The sequence below is a fragment of the Schistocerca cancellata genome, chromosome 2 (genome assembly GCF_023864275.1).
Source record: "Schistocerca cancellata isolate TAMUIC-IGC-003103 chromosome 2, iqSchCanc2.1, whole genome shotgun sequence".
Classification (NCBI taxonomy): domain Eukaryota; kingdom Metazoa; phylum Arthropoda; class Insecta; order Orthoptera; family Acrididae; genus Schistocerca; species Schistocerca cancellata.
In genome coordinates, this window is record NC_064627.1 from 332,676,285 (window position 1) to 332,700,412 (window position 24,128).

The window sequence follows — 24,128 nt, forward strand, 5'->3', positions numbered from 1 at the left end:
GCAGACCAGTCCCAAACTGATTTGGCGCAATGGTTTAATGTGAATCTTCTGTTGTTTCTCGGACATGGTGACAATTTATAGAGGTCAAAACTGTATCCCGAAGACCAGGGCACAGCCAACCATGTATGACGTCAGAAAGAGAGGACCATTATTTGGTTGTAAGGGCAAGACGGTACTGCCTTAGTACTGCATGGCAACTGGCATTTGACCTCACAGCATCCACTGGATGTGTTGTATCGGGGCAAACAGTCTACAGAAGGCTTCAGCACAGTGGCCTGCTGTATGTGTGCCTCTGACACTTCTTCATAGAAAGGAACGTCTACAGTGGCGTTATTAACATGCCGCCTTGACAGTCAAACAAGGGGTCAATATTCTTATCACCCGAGTCCCAATTTGGTCTGGCGAGTGATTCTCAACAGATTCGCATCCAGGGGGGAACATGGAACACAATTCCGGCACCCAAACACTGTTGAGATAGATCGATGTCTTGGAGGATCCCTAATGGTGTCAGCAGGGATTATGTTGGCCACTCGGACACCTCTTCAGGAAACAGTACAGGTTAATTGCTGTCATGTATCATGACGAGACCTCGGGACCTCATGTGCCATTGTTATGAGGTGCTGTTGGCACAGACTTTGTATTGATGGACGACAATACTCGACCTCACAGAGCAAGAGTGGTTGATGTTTTCTGGGAAACAGAGGATATTGCACACATGGTGTGGCCAGCTTGCTCTCCTGATTTGAATCCCATAGGGCATATCTGCTTGCATGAAGCCCGCATCCACCAATCACTCTCAAAGACTTGCAAGCAGCTCTGCAGGAAGAATGGGCATTATTGCCTCGCACAAGACTGATGACATCACTCACAGCATACCCCGTTGTTGTAAGGGCTGAGTTGCTGCCAAAGGTGGCTGCACTCCACACTGAGCACATTAACCAGTTCCTGGGATGTGTGTGTAAATCCATTAAAAGTTGGAAAAAATGAAGTTTTTTTGCCTAGCATTATGCATGTCGAAATTTTTTACATACTGTATTCTTCACATTGTTTCTACATTACCATCACCTGTTCATACTGTTTTGTGGCAAAAGACAAGCAACCTTGCAAAATTTCTGTTTGTTGCTTTAATTTTTGAGACCAGCGTATATATCAAGCTCCATGGTGCTTAGTGAGACATAGGTACTCATAGGTACATAATATACAATGCCGATTATAAAATTTATTAAAAAAGAATTAATACAAAAACAGAGCATATGAATAAATAACACGTTACAGAGAAAAGTTATCAACTATCTTCTACAGTATAGGAGTTTAATACAAGCAAAACTCTTGGATTTGAGTACTTGGGGCTTATCACTCAAGTTTTTTCACTTCTGCTGGCAGCCTACTGAAACTGAAAACAGCTGAATTGTGCACACCTTTCTGTACAACACTTAAGGATGTGTTATCCAGAAGCATATATATTTTTTTCCATCTACTGCCCACTTAATGAATTGCATTTCTTCTGAATGAGTCAATGTCAATACTGCCGACACAAAGTCCCACAATGGAATATAGTACAGGGATGGCAGAGTTAGTGCCAATTTCATGAATTGACACCACAGAACAGTCTGACGGCCCTTTTCTGGCCTAAGAACATTCTTGGTGAGTTCAGAGAAGTGTCCCAAAATATAATACCATACAAGATAAAAATAAGCAAGGTAAACGTGTCTTCATGTTTCAGTGTCAGACACAGTGAAGACAGCAGCACTCAACTTCTCCAAAAGATCCTGACATTTCCAAGAAAGCCTTCCATCTACTCTCTGGTCCTAAGAATTTAAAATAGTTGACTTCACTGTCTTTCTGACTACCTTGTGATAGTAAAATTTTGCTTTTACTGAAGTTCTGCATCAGAAATTGTATGCATTGTATTTTGTCAAGCTGTGAGTCTGACAGCAAGTTATGTGTACTGATATGTGCCACTACTCTCCTACACACTGTTTTCTCGAAAATTCTGCAAACACTTCTAGCAAAGAAATTGGCCAATAATTGTCTACACTGTTTCTTTCACCATTGTTATAGCGTGATTTCACTACCTATTATTTCAATATGTCAGGAAACTGAGCACGCATGGAAGACACATTGTAGAGAATTAATATAAGGTGCACTGATCATCATAACCCTACTTGAAATTTCATTATACCCATGGAAGTTTTTACCTTTTAATGATGTGATAACTGATTCAGTTTAATTTTTGTTTATTTCCTGTGGCTGCATGTGATGTAGTTGTCTTTCAAGTGTTCTGCTTATTCACCCGTGCCAATAAAATTTTAACTTGCGAACTATTGACAAAAAGTGATTATTAATTTTTGAGGAAAACTTTTTATTTGGTGTGATCACAAAGAAGGACACATCAATTACTAGTTTTGGCCAGTTAAATGGTAATCTTCGTATCACCTAATAGAAAGCAATATCTATGACTACCGACGCAAGATTCTTTGTCACAAATATGTTTAAAATTCCAAACTCAAAACTTGTGGTTGCAATATATGCATTTTAGCTAAACAGCAGAATGAAATGGTGCAAAGTGTAACATATATGTCATAGTATGGTTATAATAGAAGGAAACATTCCACGAAGGAAAAATATACCTAAAAACAAAGACGATGTGACTTACCAAATGAAAGTGCTGGCAGGTCGACAGACACACAAACGAACACAAACATACACACAAAATTCAAGCTTTCGCAACAAACTGTTGCCTCATCAGGAAAGAGGGAAGGAGAGGGAAAGACGAAAGGATGTGGGTTTTAAGGGAGAGGGTAAGGAGTCATTCCAGTCCCGGGAGCGGAAAGACTTACCTTAAGGGGAAAAAAGGACGGGTATACACTCGCGCACACACACACATATCCATCCACACATATACAGACACAAGCCTGCTTGTTCGTTTGTGTGTCTGTCGACCTGCCAGCACTTTCATTTGGTAAGTCACATCGTCTTTGTTTTTAGATATATGTCATAGTAATATGATAAGATAACATATGGAGCCATCTGGTCGTTTGACAGTACCAGATGAGGTTACCCAGCTGACAGGAATATGCCCATTGCTGTCAGCTCGATAGCTTCATCTGCTACTGTCAACAGACAAGATGGCTCCTTATGTTCTTGCAGTATATCACTATGACATATCATAGTGATTCAAGAATTTCTGTGTAAATTCTAGAACCACTCAGCCTTCTACCATCTCAAACACATGATATTCTAGATACAAGTGTGGTATGGTAAAATCCTACCTACTGCGCGTCACATGTTTGTTTGTGCAGGTTTAAAATCAGTCGCGGGAAGAAAGTAGATGCAGCAGTCAAACGGCACCGACAAATACTTGTCGGGCAATCCATAGATGTTTTAGAAGAAGAACCATGCAGTTTTTATACAGCTCTATGTCTATTGTGTCATTGAGTATTGTTATGTGAAAGAAGAACAGTTGGAAAAGTAATTTTAAAAACTCTTAATCCAGCCTTGTTACAGGCAAGATCTGTTTTACGATTCATGTGAAATAGAGTCATGGTTATTAAGCCAGCCTTTTTATAAATGTAATTAAATTTATTTCTGATGATGGACGGAGCGAGTGACTTAATGGAAGTCATATATGTATGAGGAAAGTAAGTATTTCATTCTGCTGGAAAGTTAAATATACCAACGGTGTTGCTAAAAGAGCGAAGTTAGAACAGAAGGTCTAGTAAAAAAGTCGTCACAACATGTTAGAATCTGGCAACCTGTATGAAAGGACCAGAGAAAATGGGAATTTTGAGTAAAAAACTAGAGAAGAAGTTGTTACGTGTTGCCCTAGCAACCAAACATAACACAACAAGGGATTTACTCTGAGACATTGGAATATGTTCAAGTATCCAACGAAGCAAAATTTGAATGAAAAATGGTGAAGACATGGAAAATTCACAACTATAAAACAGCAAAGAAGATTACGACGCATTTGTCTAAGAAGAAATACACGTAGAACACTTCAACCAAGAAGATCCAGTGTGGTGAATGTACAGCTCTCACACACATCACGAGGATGCAGACGCAGAAACCAACCTACAATGCAGAAACCAACCTACATCTGATGCCGCCAGCACCAGCTGCTGTTCACCGGTGCTGACCTGCCTCTACATCCCTTCACCTACGTAATGATACTTCTACGCTGGGTGAGCACGAAACAAAACTTCATTACTTTAGTACGAAGTGGTACACACTGTTTAGCGAACTTTTATTGTGTAATTAAAGTACTTAAAGTTAGTTTTAAATGCTTACTACAGCTAAAGCATATAAAAGCATGGACATTATAGTTAGCACAGAAACACTTGACTGGGCTGAGTTGTTAAATTTAATCAAAGCTCAGAGTGCAACTCTAAGTTTGGTAAATTCTCAATTAAATGCTCAGAGTCTATAAAGTTAAAACTCATTAGATTCGTAATTAAATACCCAGAGTGAAGTTTTGAATGCTCAGAGGGACACTCTAAATAGTCAAGCGACAAATCTAGGTTTGCTGAATGCCAAACTTGACTTGCAAAGCAAAGAATTTAGTAATCTATGCAAAGACATGGGTGTTCTTAAGACTGAATTTGATGCCTTAGATAGTAGATTAGAGAATTTAAAAATAGATTTAAAGAATGAAATGACTAATTCCTTGACCATTCATGTCAGAAACGGAATGACAATTTCCAAGATTTATCAAAAAGGTTAGAATTTAACACTGAGGACAGGTGCAATAATGTGGAATCCGAAATTAATGCAAAGTTAGGATCTTTTGAAAATGTGTGCTAAATTAAGTTTAATGCTGTAAAGCAGGGATTGAATACTTTGAAAGAGAGTGTAGATAAGAATAATGAATTAACACCGATATTCAATCGCAGATTACAGGTGTCAGCACACGAGCAGATAATGTAGAAAGAAATTTCAAAGAGAAAATAACAAACTTTGATATCATAAATGTAAGTAGTTTCGAGGAGCAATCTGAAGAAATTATAGATCGAAAAGTTAACGAGAGAATAACATCTGGGAATGTGTCACCTATTCCTTCTTCCGAACTTAATGATACCAGGAAGGATATAGAAGACCTATAGAGATAATTTAAGCTTATTCCAGACAAAGTAGAAAAAGGGTAACTTCACCTAATGTGGTATTAACTAGCGAAGCTGTGACTGATTTACAATGGGGAGCTAATTCAGGGTTATCTAGACAATTCCCTAAATTTAAGCCAGACAGAGATGTACATCCGACCCATTTCTTAAGTAGATTTAACCAAGGATTACCAAAATATTGGGAAGATTCTAAGAAGATTGAATTTGCTGTGGTGTAAATTCTAGGGGAAGCCTCAAAATGGGGTACAGTAAATATTGAGAATTTTTCATCTTGGGAAGACTTTCAAAAGAAATTTAAAGAGAAAGACTGGTCTGTCAGTGCACAAGAAAAGTTAATATCGGATCCATGGCACCCACGCGGAGTCATCTCTCACCCAGGGATGTTAACATTCTGAGTTAACAGGCGGAGTGACGACCGTCGGGTCCCGAGTTGTTCTCGGTTTTTCTTCCAAAACAGTTTTCTTGCACTGAATTCCTTTAAAATCTAAAACTATCCTATAATCTTATTGCTTAAAAAACTGGATGTGACCATAAAATGTAAAACAACTTGAAAGAATCACAGAAATAAAGTGATATCTAGACGAAATAAACTGAATAGATTATTATATTTATGGATAATATAATATGATGTGACTAGTTAAACAACTGTGATATCACAGTGTACAGATTATCTACTTTGTATAGAGTATTTTATACCCTTTATAAGATGTGATATAGATGAGAGGGTTTGTATAAATTTTGAAAGGGGTAGGTATCGTAGATAAGACACAAACACAATTACACACTAGAAAGCCTGTAACGATGTGAGAACCACCAAGTGTTGTAGGGGAAAATGTGGGTACATCTTTAAATATGCACACAAATACAACAAGCTATGACGGTTCTACATCGAACATGCACAAGAAAAGGTGTTTATAAACTAAGAAAGAGGCACGAGCAGAGAGAGAAAACGAAAGCAGGAGAGAACGTTGATCATGCTGATCAATACGAAATGTCAGTATAATAAATATTCTAGTGAATTTGAAGGATAGTGGGACATGAATAATATATGTTGACATAGTATTTATTGAAAGTACAGAGGTTGATAAGTAAAGGAGGACTCTAGGGAGTAAATGATTTATTAAAGAATAAATGTGAAGCCTAAGATAGATTTAAATACTTCCCAGAAAATACTTAATTATGTTACACATAGAAATGTATTCTAGGGTAATGAAGCGTGAGGCCCACTCAGAAAGGATAAGGGGGGCGTACCCAGCAGGGCAGGCATACTTACTTGGAGATAGGCTGATCTGTGGCCCAAGAAATAGGGATGTTTTATAAGGGGCGTACCTACCAGAATGAAAAGAGGAAGTGCTCTCACAGGGTCAAACCAGAAGCAAGGTACAGGTACTGATCCGAGGAGAAGGGGACAGTATCATAACAAGTCACAAATAGGTATAATTCTGGAAAGTATAAATTCCATGAATGACTAGCATTATTATGTTTTGTAGAAACAAATGAGTGTCAAAAGAACACTTTTATTTCACCTAGATTCCTATAACTAATTAAATTCCTATAACTAATTAAAATATTACATCCTAGGTAAAAGGTAGTACAAAAAGATAAGAATGGAAAATAGATTACTCATGCGTAATAAACACCTTAAGTTTTTGATTGAAAAAGAAAATAAAGAAAAGAGAGAAAGTCCTCACGATTCCTAAATATTACAAAATCTGACCAAAACTTTGAGTGAATGCTCATGTCTTAATGTTAAAGTAAAATAAGAAAAGAATAGAGAAACAATAAGAGAAAGATTGTTGTTATAGAAAGGAGAGATACATATATAAACCTATGTAAAAAAATGTATATTAAGATATGAAATGTTATTATGAATGATATTACTTGCATAATGATTATGTATAAAATATTGTGTGTTCGATCTGAGGGGGAGGGGGATATGTAGTGATTCGGGAATTTCTGTGTAAATTCTATACCCACTCAGCCTTCTACTATCTTGAACACATGATATTCTAGATATGAGTATGGGATGGTAAAATCCTACCTACTGCATATCACGTTTGTGTGTGTGCAGGTTTAAAATCAGTTGCGGGAAGAAAGTAGACGCCGTGGCCGAACAGCACCAACAAGTACTTGTTGGGCAATCCATAGATGTTTTAGAGGAAGAACCATAGAGTTTTTATGCAGCTCTGTGCCTATTGTGTCATTGACTGTTCTTATGTGAACGAAGAACAGCTGAAAAAGTAATCTTAAAAACTCTTAATCCGGCCTTGTTAAAGGCAAGACCTGTGTTATGATTTATGTGAAGTAGAGTCATGGTTATTAAACCACTCTTTTATAAATGTAATTAAATTTGTTTCTGACGTTGGATGGAGCGAGTGACTTACTCGAAGTCATATATGTATTTTGAAAGTGCGAATTTCATTCTGTATGGAGTTCAAATATACCATTGGTTGACGAAAAGTAAAGTTCACGTATCTACTTATTTCGCAAGTAGAGAGAAAGGCTTAAATATTCCTGTATCTAGCATCATTCTATGGAGACCAGGTCAAGAGAATTTTCCAGTTGCCAGCTAGCCAGCAAAGAAGATCAGATGCGAATCTCAAGTAAGTCACCTTGTATAAAAGAAGTGGGAAGCTTGTATGTCTACTTCATGCTTTAAATTGCTGTCAAAAATGTTAGAATATCTGTAATAAACACCAATGAAATGGTGCCTAGCATTTCTAATGTGTAAAAAATTGTGAATCACCTAAATCTTACACTACAAATATTGGAGAAATGGAAAGTTCTATTGAAGTGCAGTTCTGACAGAACAGATTGGTAGCCAGTTCATATTTTTACCCAATAAACAGATTGTAATAATGCTTAAAAAGTGTATTTTTTGTGTAAATATACATTAGTTTAAATGGAAAAATGCCTGTGGACACTAACAAACAAAGTAGGGTAAATTAGAATGTCTGTAGCGTTTGTTGCACGATTCTAGTGAGAGTCATTTATGAGATATCGTATTTCGAAAACCTTCCATACCAAAACTTGTTTGTGCCACTCAACATGCAAGTCAATTAGTGTGTGGTAGTCCAAGCAGTGTAAGAAGAATAAAGTTTGTTCTTGTACAGTGTATGTGACAAGATATCCCAACAGACATAAACCATCTTGGCAATTGTTTATCAGCATCTTCAACTAGTAACGTGAAAGTGGTAGTGTAGCACTTGGACAATGTAACAGAAGGAAACAAGTGACAACAGGGGAACGATGTTGTTGCTGCTGCTGTTGTTGCAGCTGATCCACACTTTAGCTCCCAAGTAATTGCATGAGGAAGTCAGGAGTCAGCCTACGTATTTTCTATCAACGTAAGTCCCATCCGCATCACATCTCTCTCCATCAAGAGCTGCATGAAAATGATTATGAGAATTGTGTCAACTTCTGTACATGGGCATTAACGCAGGTTACTCCAGATGTACCATGCACCTCATTTAGTGATGAAGCCATAGTTACCAATCATTGCCAGGGACTGCCAAAACATGCACTACTAGTACAGTGACAATCCACGTTGGCCTCACCAGGTGGAGTGTTAGTGTCCATGGATTACAAACTTGTTGGTGGGATAGTGAACTCTAAGCTCATCTGTGGTACCAACATGGTAGCTATCCAGCCCATAGTGTATGAAGTACTACAGCATGCCTTCACAAATTTTTTTCCAACTTGTTGGACTGGACAGAGAGGACCTGTACCTTGGCTGGCCTGCTCCTCAGATTTGATACCTGTTGGGGTTTTCTTTTTTTCTTTTTTTGAGAAAGCTGAAAGATGCTGCCTACAAGGACATACCAACTACACCCAATGATATGCAATGATGTATTACTGCAGCCTGCTGCGACATCTCCACTGAATTGCTAACACGTAAGCAACAGTTTTCCAAACTGGAAGCGTGTATTGCCACTGCAGGTGGTCATTTTGAACCCAACCTGTCATGGACAATTGTGTTTTTCTTCAGTGTGTGCTACCATAGGTGTTGCACATGTGTCGGTGTGGGAACTTTACCAAATACAATATCTCAGAAATGACTTGGGCTAGAATCCAGCAACAAACACCACAACATTCAAATCCCCTAGTTTTTTGATGTTAATATTGATAGCCATGTTCCATTTGAAAAAGTGTACAGTATGTTTGCACAAAAAATACACTTTTTAAGTGAAACTTCCTGGCAGATTAAAACTGTGTACTGGACTGAGACTCGAACTCGGGACCTTTGCCTTTCGCGGGCAAGTGCTCCACCAACTGAGCTACCAAAGCACGACTCACGCCCCGTCCTCACAGCTTTACTTCTGCCAGTACCTCGTCTCCTACCTTCCAAACTTTACAGAAGCTCTCCTGCGAACATTGTGGAAACATCCCCCAGGCTGTGGCTAAGCCATGTCTCCGCAATATCCTTTCTTTGAGGAGTGCTAGTTCTGCAAGGTTCGCAGGAGAGCTTCTGTAAAGTTTGGAAGGTAAGAGACGAGGTACTGGCAAAAGTAAAGCTGTGAGGACGGGGCATGAGTCGTGCTTTGGTAGCTCAGTTGGTAGAGCACTTGCCCACGAAAGGCAAAGGTCCCGAGTTTGAGTCTCGGTCCGGCACACAGTTTTAATCTGCCAGGAAGTTTCATATCAGCACACACTCCACTGCAGAGTGAAAATCTCATTCTACACTTTTTAAGTATTATTACAATCTGTTGACTGGCTAACAATACGACACCCTGACTACCAATCCATTCTGTGAAAGCTGCACATCAATAGCACTTTCCAATTAGACAGTGTTTGTGGTCCAAGTTTTTGGTAATTCATCTTGTATACTGTAACCACAATTTTTTGAGTTTGAAATTTTAAACATGACTGTGACTTGCTTCAGTTGCTGCTGTAGATAATGCTTTCCTTTAAGTGATCTGAAGATGGCCATTTTACGAGTCTATACAAGTAGTCGTTTTATCTGTGTGTGCGAGGTAATTATAATGCTTATTAAATATTGCACAACTCTGGTGGATCACTTATGGCTTCATTCTCACACATGAGCGGGTGTAACATTTTGAGCTTAGAAGCTTCTATTTTGTTGCTAGTGGTGCCACTGGATACCTCAGCACGTGACATTAATTTCCAGAGTATAGATGTAAACGTTTCAGAGAGAAAAGCGACCAATGTGACGATCTGGCATTACGTCATTATGAAAGCAAATGACGAAAATGGGAGATATTCTTAGGTTTTTACTACATATTAACACTTTTTGCATTTTCTCGTGTAATGTCGCTGCCAGACCTCGGTTCATGCAACATCTTAAGGTCCTCGGTCAACTGCAAGGCACCAAAACCGGCCAATAATTTATTTTTCGATAACTAAAACTTGACTTGTACTACTTCTTACTTGCCGATTACATCTGTAGTGAAATTCAGTTAGTGGGCTCTAATTGTCCCTCACCTTATGATACAACTCCCATTTCCTCCTACATGATGTTCTAATGGAACCAGATATCCAAATTGGTTGCTTATTAGTACTGCATCATTGCCTGCAAGTTGTTAATGGGAGATAGCTATCAAAGAAAGTGATAAAGGTTTGAAGAAACACATTATACTTGTCATTCGACTTGTCTGAACTGTAGATTTCTTGCAAAGTCTGGCCTTCAAGATTAGCTTAAAGTGTCTGCATTGCAAGTGGATGCAAATCTCTAAATTTTTGTTCATTACTTTGGCATATCACACAACCTTGATTCCTTTCAATCTTACTATATGTGCACCGTGATCTGACAGGCCATTACTAATTTTTCTCACACTGTGCCCTTCAAGTAGAAAACAATCTACATATTGTCTAAAAGGGGGTGTTCCTTATTGATTTACACTTTATTTATTCCCATCATTCATAGTACACCACCTGATGCACCATTACAGTTCCAAGTGTGTACTACTTTTGATATATTCGTAGGTGGCATGACACTCCTGCACAGTACAGCCCATTTCCCCCACCTTCTGTCCTTATGTAAGCAGACAACACGATAAGTGATCACAAAAGGACACTGCTGGGACAACATGGCTTCTGTGGAAGGAGGTGTAAATATTGTGGATATTCACAGGTGTTTGGTGGTTGTGTGTGGAGAGTACAAACAATCATGAATAACCAAGTACAACTGGGTAGATGGCTGGAAAATGGCCACAGGTCAATGAAGAAAGTAACCATTTCTAGAAGGAAAGTGACTGTGGTAAGACCAGTGGAAGTGGAAAATCATATTCAAGAGAATAGGTACATCACATTCACAGAACTGGACTTGCCAGAAGCTCTCTGCACTACATAGTACACAAACATTTTAAGCTCAGGAAAGTGTCTGCCAGGTGGGTTCCCAAAAAGGATCCAGACAGTTTCATGTCCAAATGTGTGACTGGCAAGACTTGACTTCACTACCTTGAGCTGGAGACCGAAGCCCAATAAATGCAGGGGGAGCATAAGGGAAGCACCCCATTCTGTACAGCGCCTTCAGTGAAAAAAACATGGCCACAGTCTTGTGGGCCATGGATGGATTATTCTAATTGACTGGCTGGAACCAGTGACCCCTATTAACAGCATAGTGTAAGTGGAGACTCTTCATAGGTTATGCCATTCACTACAGTAGAAATGACCAGAAAAATGGGTGAAATATCTTGGAACACAACAACACTTGTTCCCATACAAATTGGAAAACTATGGCTGCCATTGCTGACATGGGGTTCCAGGTACTCCTACACCTACTGTATCCTCCTAACTTAGCCCCTTTGATTACCACGTATTCAGGGCTACGAAGAAACCTCTGTATGGACATCATTTCGCATTTATCCAAGAACTGTGAGCATCTGTCCTGTGGTGGGTGTGACTGGCTCCCAAAAAGTGGTTTGAGGAGGGCCTACAGAAGATACCACATCAGTGGAGCATGTTTGTGCCAAGACCAAGGCCCTTAGTGAGTGATGATAAAAGTGTAAATCAATTAGGAATGCCCCTTGTATGTTTGTTCTACAGTTTCCAGAACTCTAGTTGGAAAGTATACTGTTTGTAGGAGGTTGCAAGATTCAAGTAAATCAACTTATACCCCAACAACTGACAAGTACTTCACCAATAGCTGACATCCATGTCAAATTGCTTAAAATACAAATATGAGACACAACTAGTTGATTAACTCACCAATGTCTGAATAATTGAATCCTTGCGGTCACTTTCTGCCTTCCACCTTTCAGCAGTGCTACAAGCTTCCGCCAGTCGTCTAGCCAAATCTGCACCTTCTCCCGTCCCAGTGGTTGTCTGTGCTCGCAACAGCATATTTTCATCCCTTAACACAGACGTGCTGGATTGCAGTTCATCATACTGCACCTATCAAGATTCAAACACAATTTCAAAAGATGCTGAAGGCTGAAAAAAAAATTTCTTTGCATTTGAATAAATCTAACGCATTGCAAACATAGGAATACTTATGAAGTTTTGAAAAATATTACTGTCTACAAAATAAACTCTATTAACAGCAGAATGGTCCTGAAAAGAAAATCTGATGACAGTCATTTAAAAAATTACCAGAAGACCTAGATCAGACCACCTACCTCATTCTGTTTGAAGAGACATCTCTGTTATTCCTTCTGTTATCATGGACAGGAGAACATACATTCAGATAAAGACCAGTGCATTGCAATTAAAATGAATCAACACATCATAAAACAGAATATCTCAGCAGCAGACGAAGCAGTTGTAATTACAATCTGCTAATGAAGAGGATGCCCACTATAGGTGACCAATGGTGCTTTCAAACATACATGGCATAGTTTTCATGAGATTACTGATGACATTTAAATAGACTTTTTCGAGATCCTCAAGTAGCGAAACCTGAGTACTGTGTAGCTGTAACACATTACTGCATATAGAATCATGAGAAACTTCTCTACTATTCTTGTAAAAAAATGTTTCATTGTAACTCTTGACCTGGATCCTCTACCACACATCAAATGATTTGAAAATTGTATGTAATGGTATGAATAAATCACTTGCTGGTTTAGCATATCACCCGTGAACTGAGGTCTATGCTGATGGGCACTTTCATTAAAAAAAAAAAAGTTCTCAGAATGAAACTGGTGTTTGTAACTAGCGGCTAATAGAATGCGGCACACAGGCCCAAGTAATAAAATAGTATATTTACAAAGTAATAAAATAGTATATTTACAAAGTTTTAGAATAAAGTCCAAAATCACTCTGGACTAATGACTGCAATTAAAAGAAGTGTATTTACGGGAGTTGTGGATTTGAATATCTACTAAAGGGGGGATTGATTAAATGCTGGAAATACACAGGCAGATCTTATAATGTAGCTTGTTTTGTCCAAACACAAGACAACAATTTTCTAGTCTTAGCCCCAGGTGGATTACAATTTTATTTATCACATTCAAAAGGACTTTCATCACAGACAGCAGTCTTTGATATGAAAGAGCCCACTTGTTTTGTGCCTTTGACTCTACTTTAATATGGTGGTGCTACTAATAATAAGCCAAGAACAAAAGCACAGAACATCTCCAATAGAACCATACCAAGGAAACAATGTGAAATTCAATTCAGCCTCCGGGGTTGTGTGCGATTTGCTTCAGTTACTAAGAGCTAACCTTGTACTAGCTTAGTCCTAAAGTAGATACACTACTATCTTATGAGGTCTTCTGCAAATAATCCTGGTATGGTTTCACCAGAAAGTTTTGAATCTTTCAGGACTGACAGTGCTTGTTAATTGGTGGTGTTTGTAAAGAGTGTACAGGCTTCTCCAATGTATATTTTGTTGGGACTTTATTAGGAGCACATGATACAGTAAATGCCACGAAATATATTAAAAGCAAATGCTGTAAAAGGAAAAGTTGTGAATACATGGCCTAAAGATAACCTTAGAAAAACCACCACACAGGGAAATGCTGCCCACAAAACAAAACTTAGCGTAAGCAGGATATCATCTACACCTACAAATTCTCCATAAGTAGTGCCTAGCAATGAAGAACTGAATTCGTAAACTCTCAAACTAAAGGCTAGAATAATGTTCAAGAATTAACTATATAAACTATGGGTTGATGCCAACTATAATATTGTCAAAATATAGCATAAAAGACAAAGTAAATTTTGTTGGGTGATAGTAGATAGTTATGTTCAAAGTATAGTACAGTAATAGGAAAACAAGTGCTCAAAGGTTCTCATATGGCAGTGAAGGACTACAGATCTGTGGTAGTTCAACCAATGTCACTCACAACAATGGTTTGCATGTTATTAATGCAATGAGAACAGCTTTAAACTACATGAAATGCACCAATATAATTGTGTTTGACATTTCCAACAAGATAATTTAAATCAATACTTATGTTTTAACAAAGTATGGGGCATGCAGCTTTCACAAGATTTGAAGCAGATTCCCTGCTAGTACATACTTTTAAAAATAAGAGCAATCAGAAATTTGAGCCTACTTATATCTTGCACCTAGAGTCAGTTTGTCTATTACAACACCTTCACATACAAGAATGGTAACTGACCAGATATATAAAGACCACAGAAAAATAACTGACACCACTATCTGTCAGATTCTTTATGGTCTCTCTGACCATTATCAACAAAGACTCACTATTACCATTGTACGTACTCCTGAGGTTCAGGGGGTGTTATAGAGTGGCATTCCTTTATAATAATAAAAACTATAAGACTGTAATGCATTTACTTCTGAAATGAGTAATATTTACGACAAAAAGACCAGAGTTTTGTAGATAAGACATCTATTTATAATACACAGTGTATTCCTAACATCACAGCTAGGCAAGGCAGATGATGTGAAGGGTCTAAACTGAGTATTACAGACAGGAAACAAAGTTGGAAACACTTATCTCATGTGAAATGTGATTCAGAATGAGTAAATCACATGAAACAAAATACAATATGGAATCTTTGGCACAGGAGCATAGTGTGGTATAAAATGCTGAAAGAGCTTGAATCTAGGTGCAAAATTATTGGTAAGCATTGCTTGCCCCAATAGTGGGTGACACTGATATACTAGCTGGCACAAGCAACATGAGCTGTGGTTGTTGATTTCTATTCTATTACATGATCAAAGTGTGTCAATAGATCATTATTTGTCATCCTGACGTAGCTTCATACCTTCCATGATCCACTCTCACAAACACACATGTTGTAAACATTTCTTCTTCTGTTGGCCAGAGGTGGTCATGAAAAATAAAGCACTGTTTCTGTTTCCCCACCTTGTCTGTTACTTGCAGTTGCACTGCATTTAACTAGACATGTCTAAGATCTGACACTTTATAGTAGCCCTTTATTACCTGTCTTATTATGGCTGAAGCTGTGCACACATTGACAGTTTGATAGTTGCCATATGTACAGTACTAGCCATTAAAATTGTTACACCACGAAGATGACGTGCTACAGACGCGAAATTTAACAGACAGGAAGAAGATGCTGTGATATGCAAATGATTGGCTTTTCAGAGCATTCACACAAGGATGGCGCCGGTGGTGACACTTACAACGTGCTGACATGAGGAAAGTGCCCAACCGATTTCTCATACACAAACAGCAGTTGACCGGCGTTTCCTGGTGAAACATTGTTGTGATGCCTCGTGTAAGGAGGAGAAATGCGTACCATCACGTTTCCAACTTTGATAAAGGTCGAATTGTAGCCTATCGTGATTGCGGTTTATCGTATCGCGAAATTGCTGCTTGCGTTAGTCGAGATCCAATGACTGTTAGCAGAATATGGAATGGGTGGGTTCAGAAGGGTAATACGGAACGCCGTGCTGGATCCCAATGGCCTCGTATCACTAGCACTCGAGAAGACAGGCATCTTATCCGCATGGCTGTAACGGATCGTGCAGCTACGTCTCGATCCCTGAGTCAACAGATGGGGACGTTTGCAAGACAACAACCATCTGCACGAACAGTTCGATGATGTTTGCAGCAGCATGGACTATCGGCTCAGAGACCATGGTTGCGGTTACCCTTGACGCTGCATCACAGACAGAAGCGTCTGCGATGGTGTACTCAATGACGAACCTGGGTGCACGAATGGCCAAACGTCATTTTTTCGGATGAATCCATGTTCTGTTTACAGCGTCATGATGGTCGCATCCGTGTTTGTCGACATCGCGGTGAACGCACATTGGAAGCGTGTATTCGTCATCGCCATACTGGCGTATCACCCGGCGTGATAGTGTGGGGTGCCATTGGTTACACGTCTCGGTCCCTCTTGTTCGCATTGACGGCACTTTGAACAGTGGACGTTACATTTCAGATGTGTTACGACCCGTGGCTCTACCCTTCATTCGATCCCTGCGAAACCCTACGTTTCAGCAGGATAATGCACGACCGCATATTGCAGGTCCTGTACAGGCCTTTCTGGATACAGGAAATGTTCGACTGCTGCCCTGGCCAGCACATTCTCCAGATCTCTCACTAACTGAAAACGTCTGGTCAATGGTGGCCGAGCAACTGGTTCATCACAATATGCCAATCACTACTCTTGATGAACTGTGGTATCGTGTTGAAGCTGCATGGGCAGCTGTACCTGTACGCGCCATCCAAGCTCTGTTTGACTAAATGTTCAGGCGTGTCAAGGCCGTTATTACGGCCAGAGGTGGTTGTTCTGGGTACTGATTTCTCAGGATCTATGCATCCAAATTGCATGAAAATGTAATCACATGTCAGTTCTAGTATAATATATTTTTTCAATGAATACCCGTTTATCATCTGCATTTCTTCTTGGTGTAGCAATTTTCATGGCCAGTAGTGTACAAGACTGAAATAGTTGCCATATGTACAAGACTGAAAAATATTATTACACTGTTTTATATTTTCTCATAAGGGGAGTGATCCTGACTGCAAAAATCTTAAGTTTATGTGATCAGGTGGATGAAAGATTTGTATTTAACAAAATTATGTGGAAGTACAACAAAAAGTGTTACTGACAAAATTGTGAGCAGTAAAGGCTTGTTAAGAAGTTCCTATGTAAATATCTTGAACTGCTAAAACTGTCTTTGAATCCTGTCATATGATATCTTCCACAAGGGTGTCTATGAAATGTACATCTTTCTCATATTGGATATATGAACCCTCAGTCAACAGTGCAATTCTAAAAAGCTTTGAGGGGATTCCATCATTCGTCATCATGAGAAGTATCATGCAGTATGGGGATAGATATTGGCTGTTGTTAACAACACAACAATGAATATGTACATCCTAGCTAACAGTCTGACTTCCAACCCCCACATTCCCAGTAGTCTGAGTTTTCCAACCATATGCTCGGCCAAGACAAAATGTGTAGTGAGGAAATGATCTTTTCATTTTTATTCAGTTAAGGTGTTTAGAGATGTCACAGTAGATGTGCAAAATAAGAGGACAGTATTTTCCTTACTGGAGAAGGTGCAAATAATGATGTGGATGTCTCAAGGAAACAAAAATAATTAGACAAGTCTCCAGGGATGCCCTCTAGAGCTTAGCAAGACATTGTTAGCAAACAAACAGACGATAGTACATTGCATATGGAGAAGCCACAAAACTCCAAAAAGTGAACTCTAATATATTAACAAAAATTATAAACATTTGAAAGTAAAATATAATTGTATAGATAAAAAAATCTACTCACAAAGTGGCAACAGGAGAAAACACACACAAAAAGTTTGGAAATACTGACAATATTGTATGAAAAGGATAGATTGGTACTCACTATGGTGAAGACGCTGAGTCGCAGACAGACACAACAAAGAGACTGATTAACAAGTAGACAAACACACACACACACACACACACACACACACACACACACACACACACACACACACACACAAAAAAAAATCACTGTCTGTGCCCACCGCCTTGGCATGTTTCCTAGATCTCGCTAGTCCTTTTCCTTCATCCCTTTTCTTTTCCCTTAAATTCATCTGATAGGAAAAGGAGCCACTGCCTCTGAAAGCTTGTGTATTTCCAAATCTTTTATATTTTTTTTCTCCTGGTGCCACTTCAGTCCGGCCCCAGTAGCTGAGTGGTCAGCATGATGGAATGTCAATCCTAAGGTCCCAGTTTCGATTCCCGGCTGTGTCGGAGATTTTCTCTGCTCAGGGACTGGGTGTTGTGTTGTCCTAATCATCATCATTTCATCCACATCGATGCGCAGGTCGCCTAAGTGGCGTCAACTCGAAAGACCTGTACCAGGCGAACGGTCTACCCGACGGGAGGCCCAAGCCACACGACATTACATTTCATTTCATGAGCAGACTTTTTTTATCTATCCACCTATATTACATTTGCAAAAAGTGAACTCTGGCACTTATGCTGAGCTAGTAAATGTGTTAATTCAGTAGAAACACAAAACTTGTACTGTGTCAGTTGTTATGCACCACTCAGTAATTCAAGCGTAGGATACAGAAATTGCCAGTAGGATTAAGAAGAGGGCATCTACGGGTAGCCTCCAGGGGTATAAGCCAAGTCCTGGAATTATTTACCAAAAAAATCAGCATTGAAGCCAAATCCATGAATAAAGATAATGGTACTGTGAGAAAAAAATTCTTGTTGTGGACTGATTGGAAAAATTTTGTCTCTGGGGCAGGAGAGGCAATTTCCGATATTAACAATTCTGATGATGAAGACTGCCTTATAGCCCATGAGAAACTGGGCAATGTCCACTTTCAAGACATCATTTTTATTGATGATAGTGTTATTGATGGTGTTATGAAACCTTAGAAGTTGGTCATAGATGAAAAAATAGATTTTATCACAGAAAGTAAGTGTTGAACATAGAACAAAGTTAGATGCAGTTTAAAGCCTGTTTCATGAGTATATTTGACGTGATTAGTCTCATTTGCAGATATGTCCTTAGTGGAAATGTTGAAGCACTTAAATCACATAGGAAACTGAGTTGAAAAGTCAGTGCAGACTAAAGCAGCACAATCTTCCTAATTCTTTAAAAAATTAATTCTGGAAAAACAGTTTTATTTTATAGCATAAGTTCATTAAAATTTAACTAGAATACTGCATTTACTTCTTTACACAGTATATGAAATGCCTTCTGTAGCTACAAATTTAGCAGGATCTGCAGCTATGATACTAACAGTTGCTTGCCACTTACGAATTTTTCTGTGTAATCTACTCTTTGCTACTGTATAAAGACAAGTCTTTGTTCAGCACTGTTAACAAAAATCTCAAAGTACTTGGCCGATTTATTTCAAATTTTTACACGACACACTGATGAACATAAGGATGGATATAGGCTATATATTTTTTAATGTAAATAATATATAAATATACATTGAATGAAGAAAGGGGAAATATTAGCAAACATCTTGCAAAACTTTTGACTGATTCGCTTCAAACATTTACATGATATACTAATAAACAATCAGACAACATAGGATTGCTATATATTTTTTAAACAAAAATGTACACTTTTTTTTTTTTTTTGAAAACACACTATGAGAAAGAAAATGCTGTGCTGCAAAAATTTACAATTTCAATTTCTTTCCTGCACAACTACGATAGAGGGGCATGTAAACCATTTGACAAATTTTTTCCAAGATATATTCTTATCCTTATATATAATTTCATACAAAAATTTTATACACAATGATGTGCTGCCTTTTTTTTTTTTTCTCTCCTCCTCGCTATTGTTTCTACAGAAACACAAAAGTTGTATTTATGGCTTATCGGCTTATGATTAGAATACTACTATGGCATTTGAATCATTTGAAATTTTGTAATCCTAACCATTTGTAGATTAAAACTATGCAAAATACTGTCACTGAAGCTACTACCCCCGCATATTCAGCAGCTGGAGATGTCTTCTCATGCCCCATATACCAATGATCCCAACTGATTTGCCATTCATTTTAAGTGGCTTCAGTTCCCACTCAAGGTTTTGTTTGCAGAAACCATAAATAAGGCTCAAGGTCAAAGAGAGGGGTAGGGCAGAGTGGGGGAGAGGTGAAATGGACCTAGAGAGGGGGGGGAGAAGGATATCAATAAAGAGAGGGGGAGGACGTGAAGCACAGACAAAGGGGGATGGGGAGTGGGAGGGGAGGGTGAGTGGGAGTGGGAGGGGAGGGTGAGGGGGATGGGGAGTGGGAGGGGACGGTGAGGGGGATGGGAGTGGGAGGGGACGGTGAGGGGGATGGGGAGTGGGAGGGGACGGTGAGGGGGATGGGGAGTGGGAGGGGACGGTGAGGGGGATGGGGAGTGGGAGGGGACGGTGAGGGGGATGGGGAGTGGGAGGGGACGGTGAGGGGGATGGGGAGTGGGAGGGGAGGGTGAGGGGGATGGGGGGTGGGAGGGGAGGGTGAGGGGGATGGGGGGTGGGAGGGGAGGGTGAGGGGGATGGGGGGTGGGCGTGGGAGGGGAGGGTGAGAGGTACAGGGATGGGAGGGGTACAGGGATGCAAGGGGATGGGGATGGGAAGGGGTGAGGGGTACAGGGATGGGAGGGGTACAGGGATGGAAGGGGATAGGGATGGGAGGGGTACAGGGATGGAAGGGGATGGGGATGGGAAGGGGTATGGGGAGAGACGGGGAGGGGGTGGGGTATGGGGAGAGACGGGGAGGGGATGGGGTATGGGGAGAGACGGGGAGGGGATGGGGTATGGGGAGAAAAGGGGAGGGGATGGAGAGGGGTATGTGGACGGGAGGGGAGGGGAGGATAGGGGAGGGGAGGGGTATGGGGAGGGGAGGGGGTTGGGGAACAGAGAGGGGTATGGGGAGGGGAGGGGGAGGGGGAGATAAACACACAGGGGGTGTGGAGGTGATAGAGCGAATTCAGGATGTATATCGAATTCCCCTACTTATTGAGCAATTGTGAAGCACTTCCAGGTTCACTAGTAGGTACAATATTTGCAAGCCTAAATCAGGTAAGGTTTTACTATATTTATATATTTTCAGATATATGCTCTGTTTGAAAGATAAGAGGAAACATACCATTAACAATGTGTTGGCAGTTGTAAAACAATTGGAGAAAGAGGAAAAGAAAGTTAAATGAGCTGTAAGATAAAGAGAGGAACACATGAAGCAGATAGGAACTAAGATCAGGTAATAATGACAACAGTATTAACTGTTACAACAGTATTAAAATCTAATATACCTTTACACTCTGCTGTCTATTGTATGAGGGTAATCCCAAAAGTAAGGTATCCTATTTTTTTTATAAGTACATAGACCTGTTTATTTCTACAATGGTTTACATCAGTTTACAGCTTGAACATTTAGCTATTTTTCAACATAATCACCATTTCTGTCGAGGCATTTTTGTAGACCCTGAGGAAGTTTTTGTATGCCCATGTCATACCAGCTCGCTGTCATGTTGTTCAGAAAGTTATGAACCTCTTTTTTCGCCTCGTCATCGGAGCTGAATTGCTTTCCAACCAAACGTTCTTTTAACATAGGGAACAGGTGATAGTCACTGGGCACCAAGTCAGGACTATAGGGTGGGTGGGTGATTATGTTCCACTGAAACTGTCACAGGAGAGCAACGGTTTGCTGAGCGATGTGTGGGCAAGCATTGTCATGGAGAATGTGTATGCCCTTGCCCAACATTCCTCTTCCCTGGTTCTGAATTGCCCGTTAGAGTTTTTTCTGAGCCTCACAGTACCTGTCAGCATTAATTGTGGTCCCAGCAATTCAGCTCCGACGACAAAGTGAGAGAAGAGGTTCATAACTTTCATAACTTTCTAATAGCATGGTGGCAAGCTGGTACGACATGGGCATACAAAAACTGCCACAGCATTTACAAAAATGCATCGACTGAAATGGTAATTATGTCGAAAAATAGCTAAATGTTCAAGCTGTAAACTGATGTAAACCATTGTAGAAATAAACAGGTCTATGTACTTATTAAAAAATAGGGGACCTTACTTTTGGTATTTCCCTCCTATTAAATATCTTTTATTCCTGCCATTTTCTCCTTAACTGCAAAATAATAAACCACACTTTTAGTCACCTGAGTTTTCTTCAACTTTTTACTGTAACTGTATGCTATAGTATTTGCATGCTTTCAAGTAAGTACATTTTTTTTACTTCCCTTCACCATCATTCAGCCTTTTAATCACTGACTTTGATGCTCAGATTTTGTAGGAATGTGACAGTAAACGTATATCAATATCCATGAAAGATTTTTACATGTCAGAAATAGCAGTCAAAATAGATCAAAGAACTTTTATATAACTTTCAACAAATCTGGTGCTATCTGATAAAAATAAAACCACATTAATAATAAATACCTTCTTAAGGATTATTACTAACATATATCAGAAGGTAGCAACCAGAAACAAATGCTACAAATAAGTGAACTACCTGTAATGCATTATTTTCCTCTTTGAGTTTCTGTATTTCCTCTAATAACTCTTTAAGCTTTCGATCTTGTTCTCTAATTACTTCCTTGTACTGAAGCAGTACACTGTTTTCGGATTCTGATAGAGTCAGTCCAGAAACACCATTGACAACATCATTTTTGGGTTTGGGTGTTACAGCTTTCACAACCATACCTACAACAGCGAAATTTTTTTTAGACATCAATAATGCGTGCAGAAGTACAATGTAAACACAATGTGTTTAACAAACAATTCATTGTGCATGATGGTCATGGTGGCTGGAAATAAAAGGTGCGTATTAGCACAGTCAGACTAGACTGCTTAAATTAGTTCACATGTTAAGTGCGAACAACTCATTTAATTTATACAAATTTAAAATAAATTACATTTCATATTAGTATAATATAAATGGATAGATAAAAAATCTACTAAACAAACAGTGGCAGGGGAACACACACACACAAAAGAATTTAACTTTTACAAGCTTTCAGAGCCAGTGGCTCCTTTTTCTGGCAGAAGAGTTGAAGGGGAAGGAAGAGGGGCAAAGGAAAAGGACTGGAGAGGTTTAGGGAAAGGGGAACAGTTCAGAAAAGTCACCCAGAAACCCTGGTCAGGGGAAACTTACCGGAATGGATGAGAAAGAATGACTTTCTTCCTCATCTCGTCTGGTAATCCCCTGACCCGGCGTTCTGGGTGACTTTTCTGAACTGTTCCCCTATGAGAGTCACCATGACCACAGGGTAGTGACCTGGTACATGCATACCATGGACCCATGGCCATAAAACCCCAGATGTCTAGGCTGTTGGCAAGAAACTTGGAGAGAGAGGCCACAATGACTAAACTGCAGCATAAATGTTAAATAAGGCTAAACTCAATAAAAACTGAACCCGACTTGTTACTGAGAAGCCATGAACATGCTTATAAAGACAAAATTAAGACGAATGCATGGGTAACAATGCTCCCTCAACTGAAACAGTAGTTCTCAAGTTATTTAATGTAAAATTCTTGTGTCTAAAATGAACTTTCAAAATTGATGTCTTGACAACATTCTAAACAATTTTCATGGTTGGTTGGTTTAAAGGAGGGGGGGGGGGGGGGGGGGAGGACCAATCTACAAAGTCATCGGTCCCTTGTTCCAAAGGAAACAATGCCACAATGGTGAGAATAAGACAATGAGACTTACAACACAAAAGAGAATGAAAGAATAAACAACCACAACAATGACTAAAAGGCAAAAAATACTTAAATGGACAAAAGGGAACAAGAAAACCACAAAGACACAAGAAACAGGTAGAAGACGTTAAAACAAAAAATCAGGTTGTCATCTAACACCAAAGGTAGGGTGCTGGGAAAGTTTAAAGTCCGCCACAGAGCGGCTAAAAGTGCGCAGTCCAGCAAGACATGGATGACGGTCATTCATGAGCTACAGCGACACCGAGGTGTGTCCTCACGAGGGAGGAGGTAACCATGTGTCACCCACATATGGCCAATGCGGAGCCGACAGAGAACCACAGAGTCCTTAGAGTCCTCGCGAGGGGTGCGTACTGAGGTCTTCCTAACATTCATAGTTTCCTTAGTGGCACGCAGCTTGCTGTGCGTACTAAGATTATGCCATTCCGTCTCCCAAAGCTTCAAAACCTTGTGGCATAATACTGAATGCAGGTCAGT

General features: G+C 39.6%; 1 protein-coding gene across 2 annotated transcripts in view; it reads right to left on the reverse strand.

Annotated features, from left to right (window-relative positions):
* The window catches only part of LOC126161713 (general vesicular transport factor p115), a 219,572-nt gene that overhangs the window by 49,477 nt on the left and 145,967 nt on the right, over positions 1 to 24,128 (reverse strand). For both annotated transcript variants that reach the window (XM_049917745.1, XM_049917744.1), the window contains exons 13-14: positions 22,444 to 22,634; positions 12,288 to 12,473 (exon numbers count right to left, since the gene is read on the reverse strand). In XM_049917745.1, the coding sequence (XP_049773702.1) occupies positions 12,288 to 12,473; positions 22,444 to 22,634 (377 nt within the window). The remainder of the gene's footprint in view (positions 1 to 12,287; positions 12,474 to 22,443; positions 22,635 to 24,128) is intronic.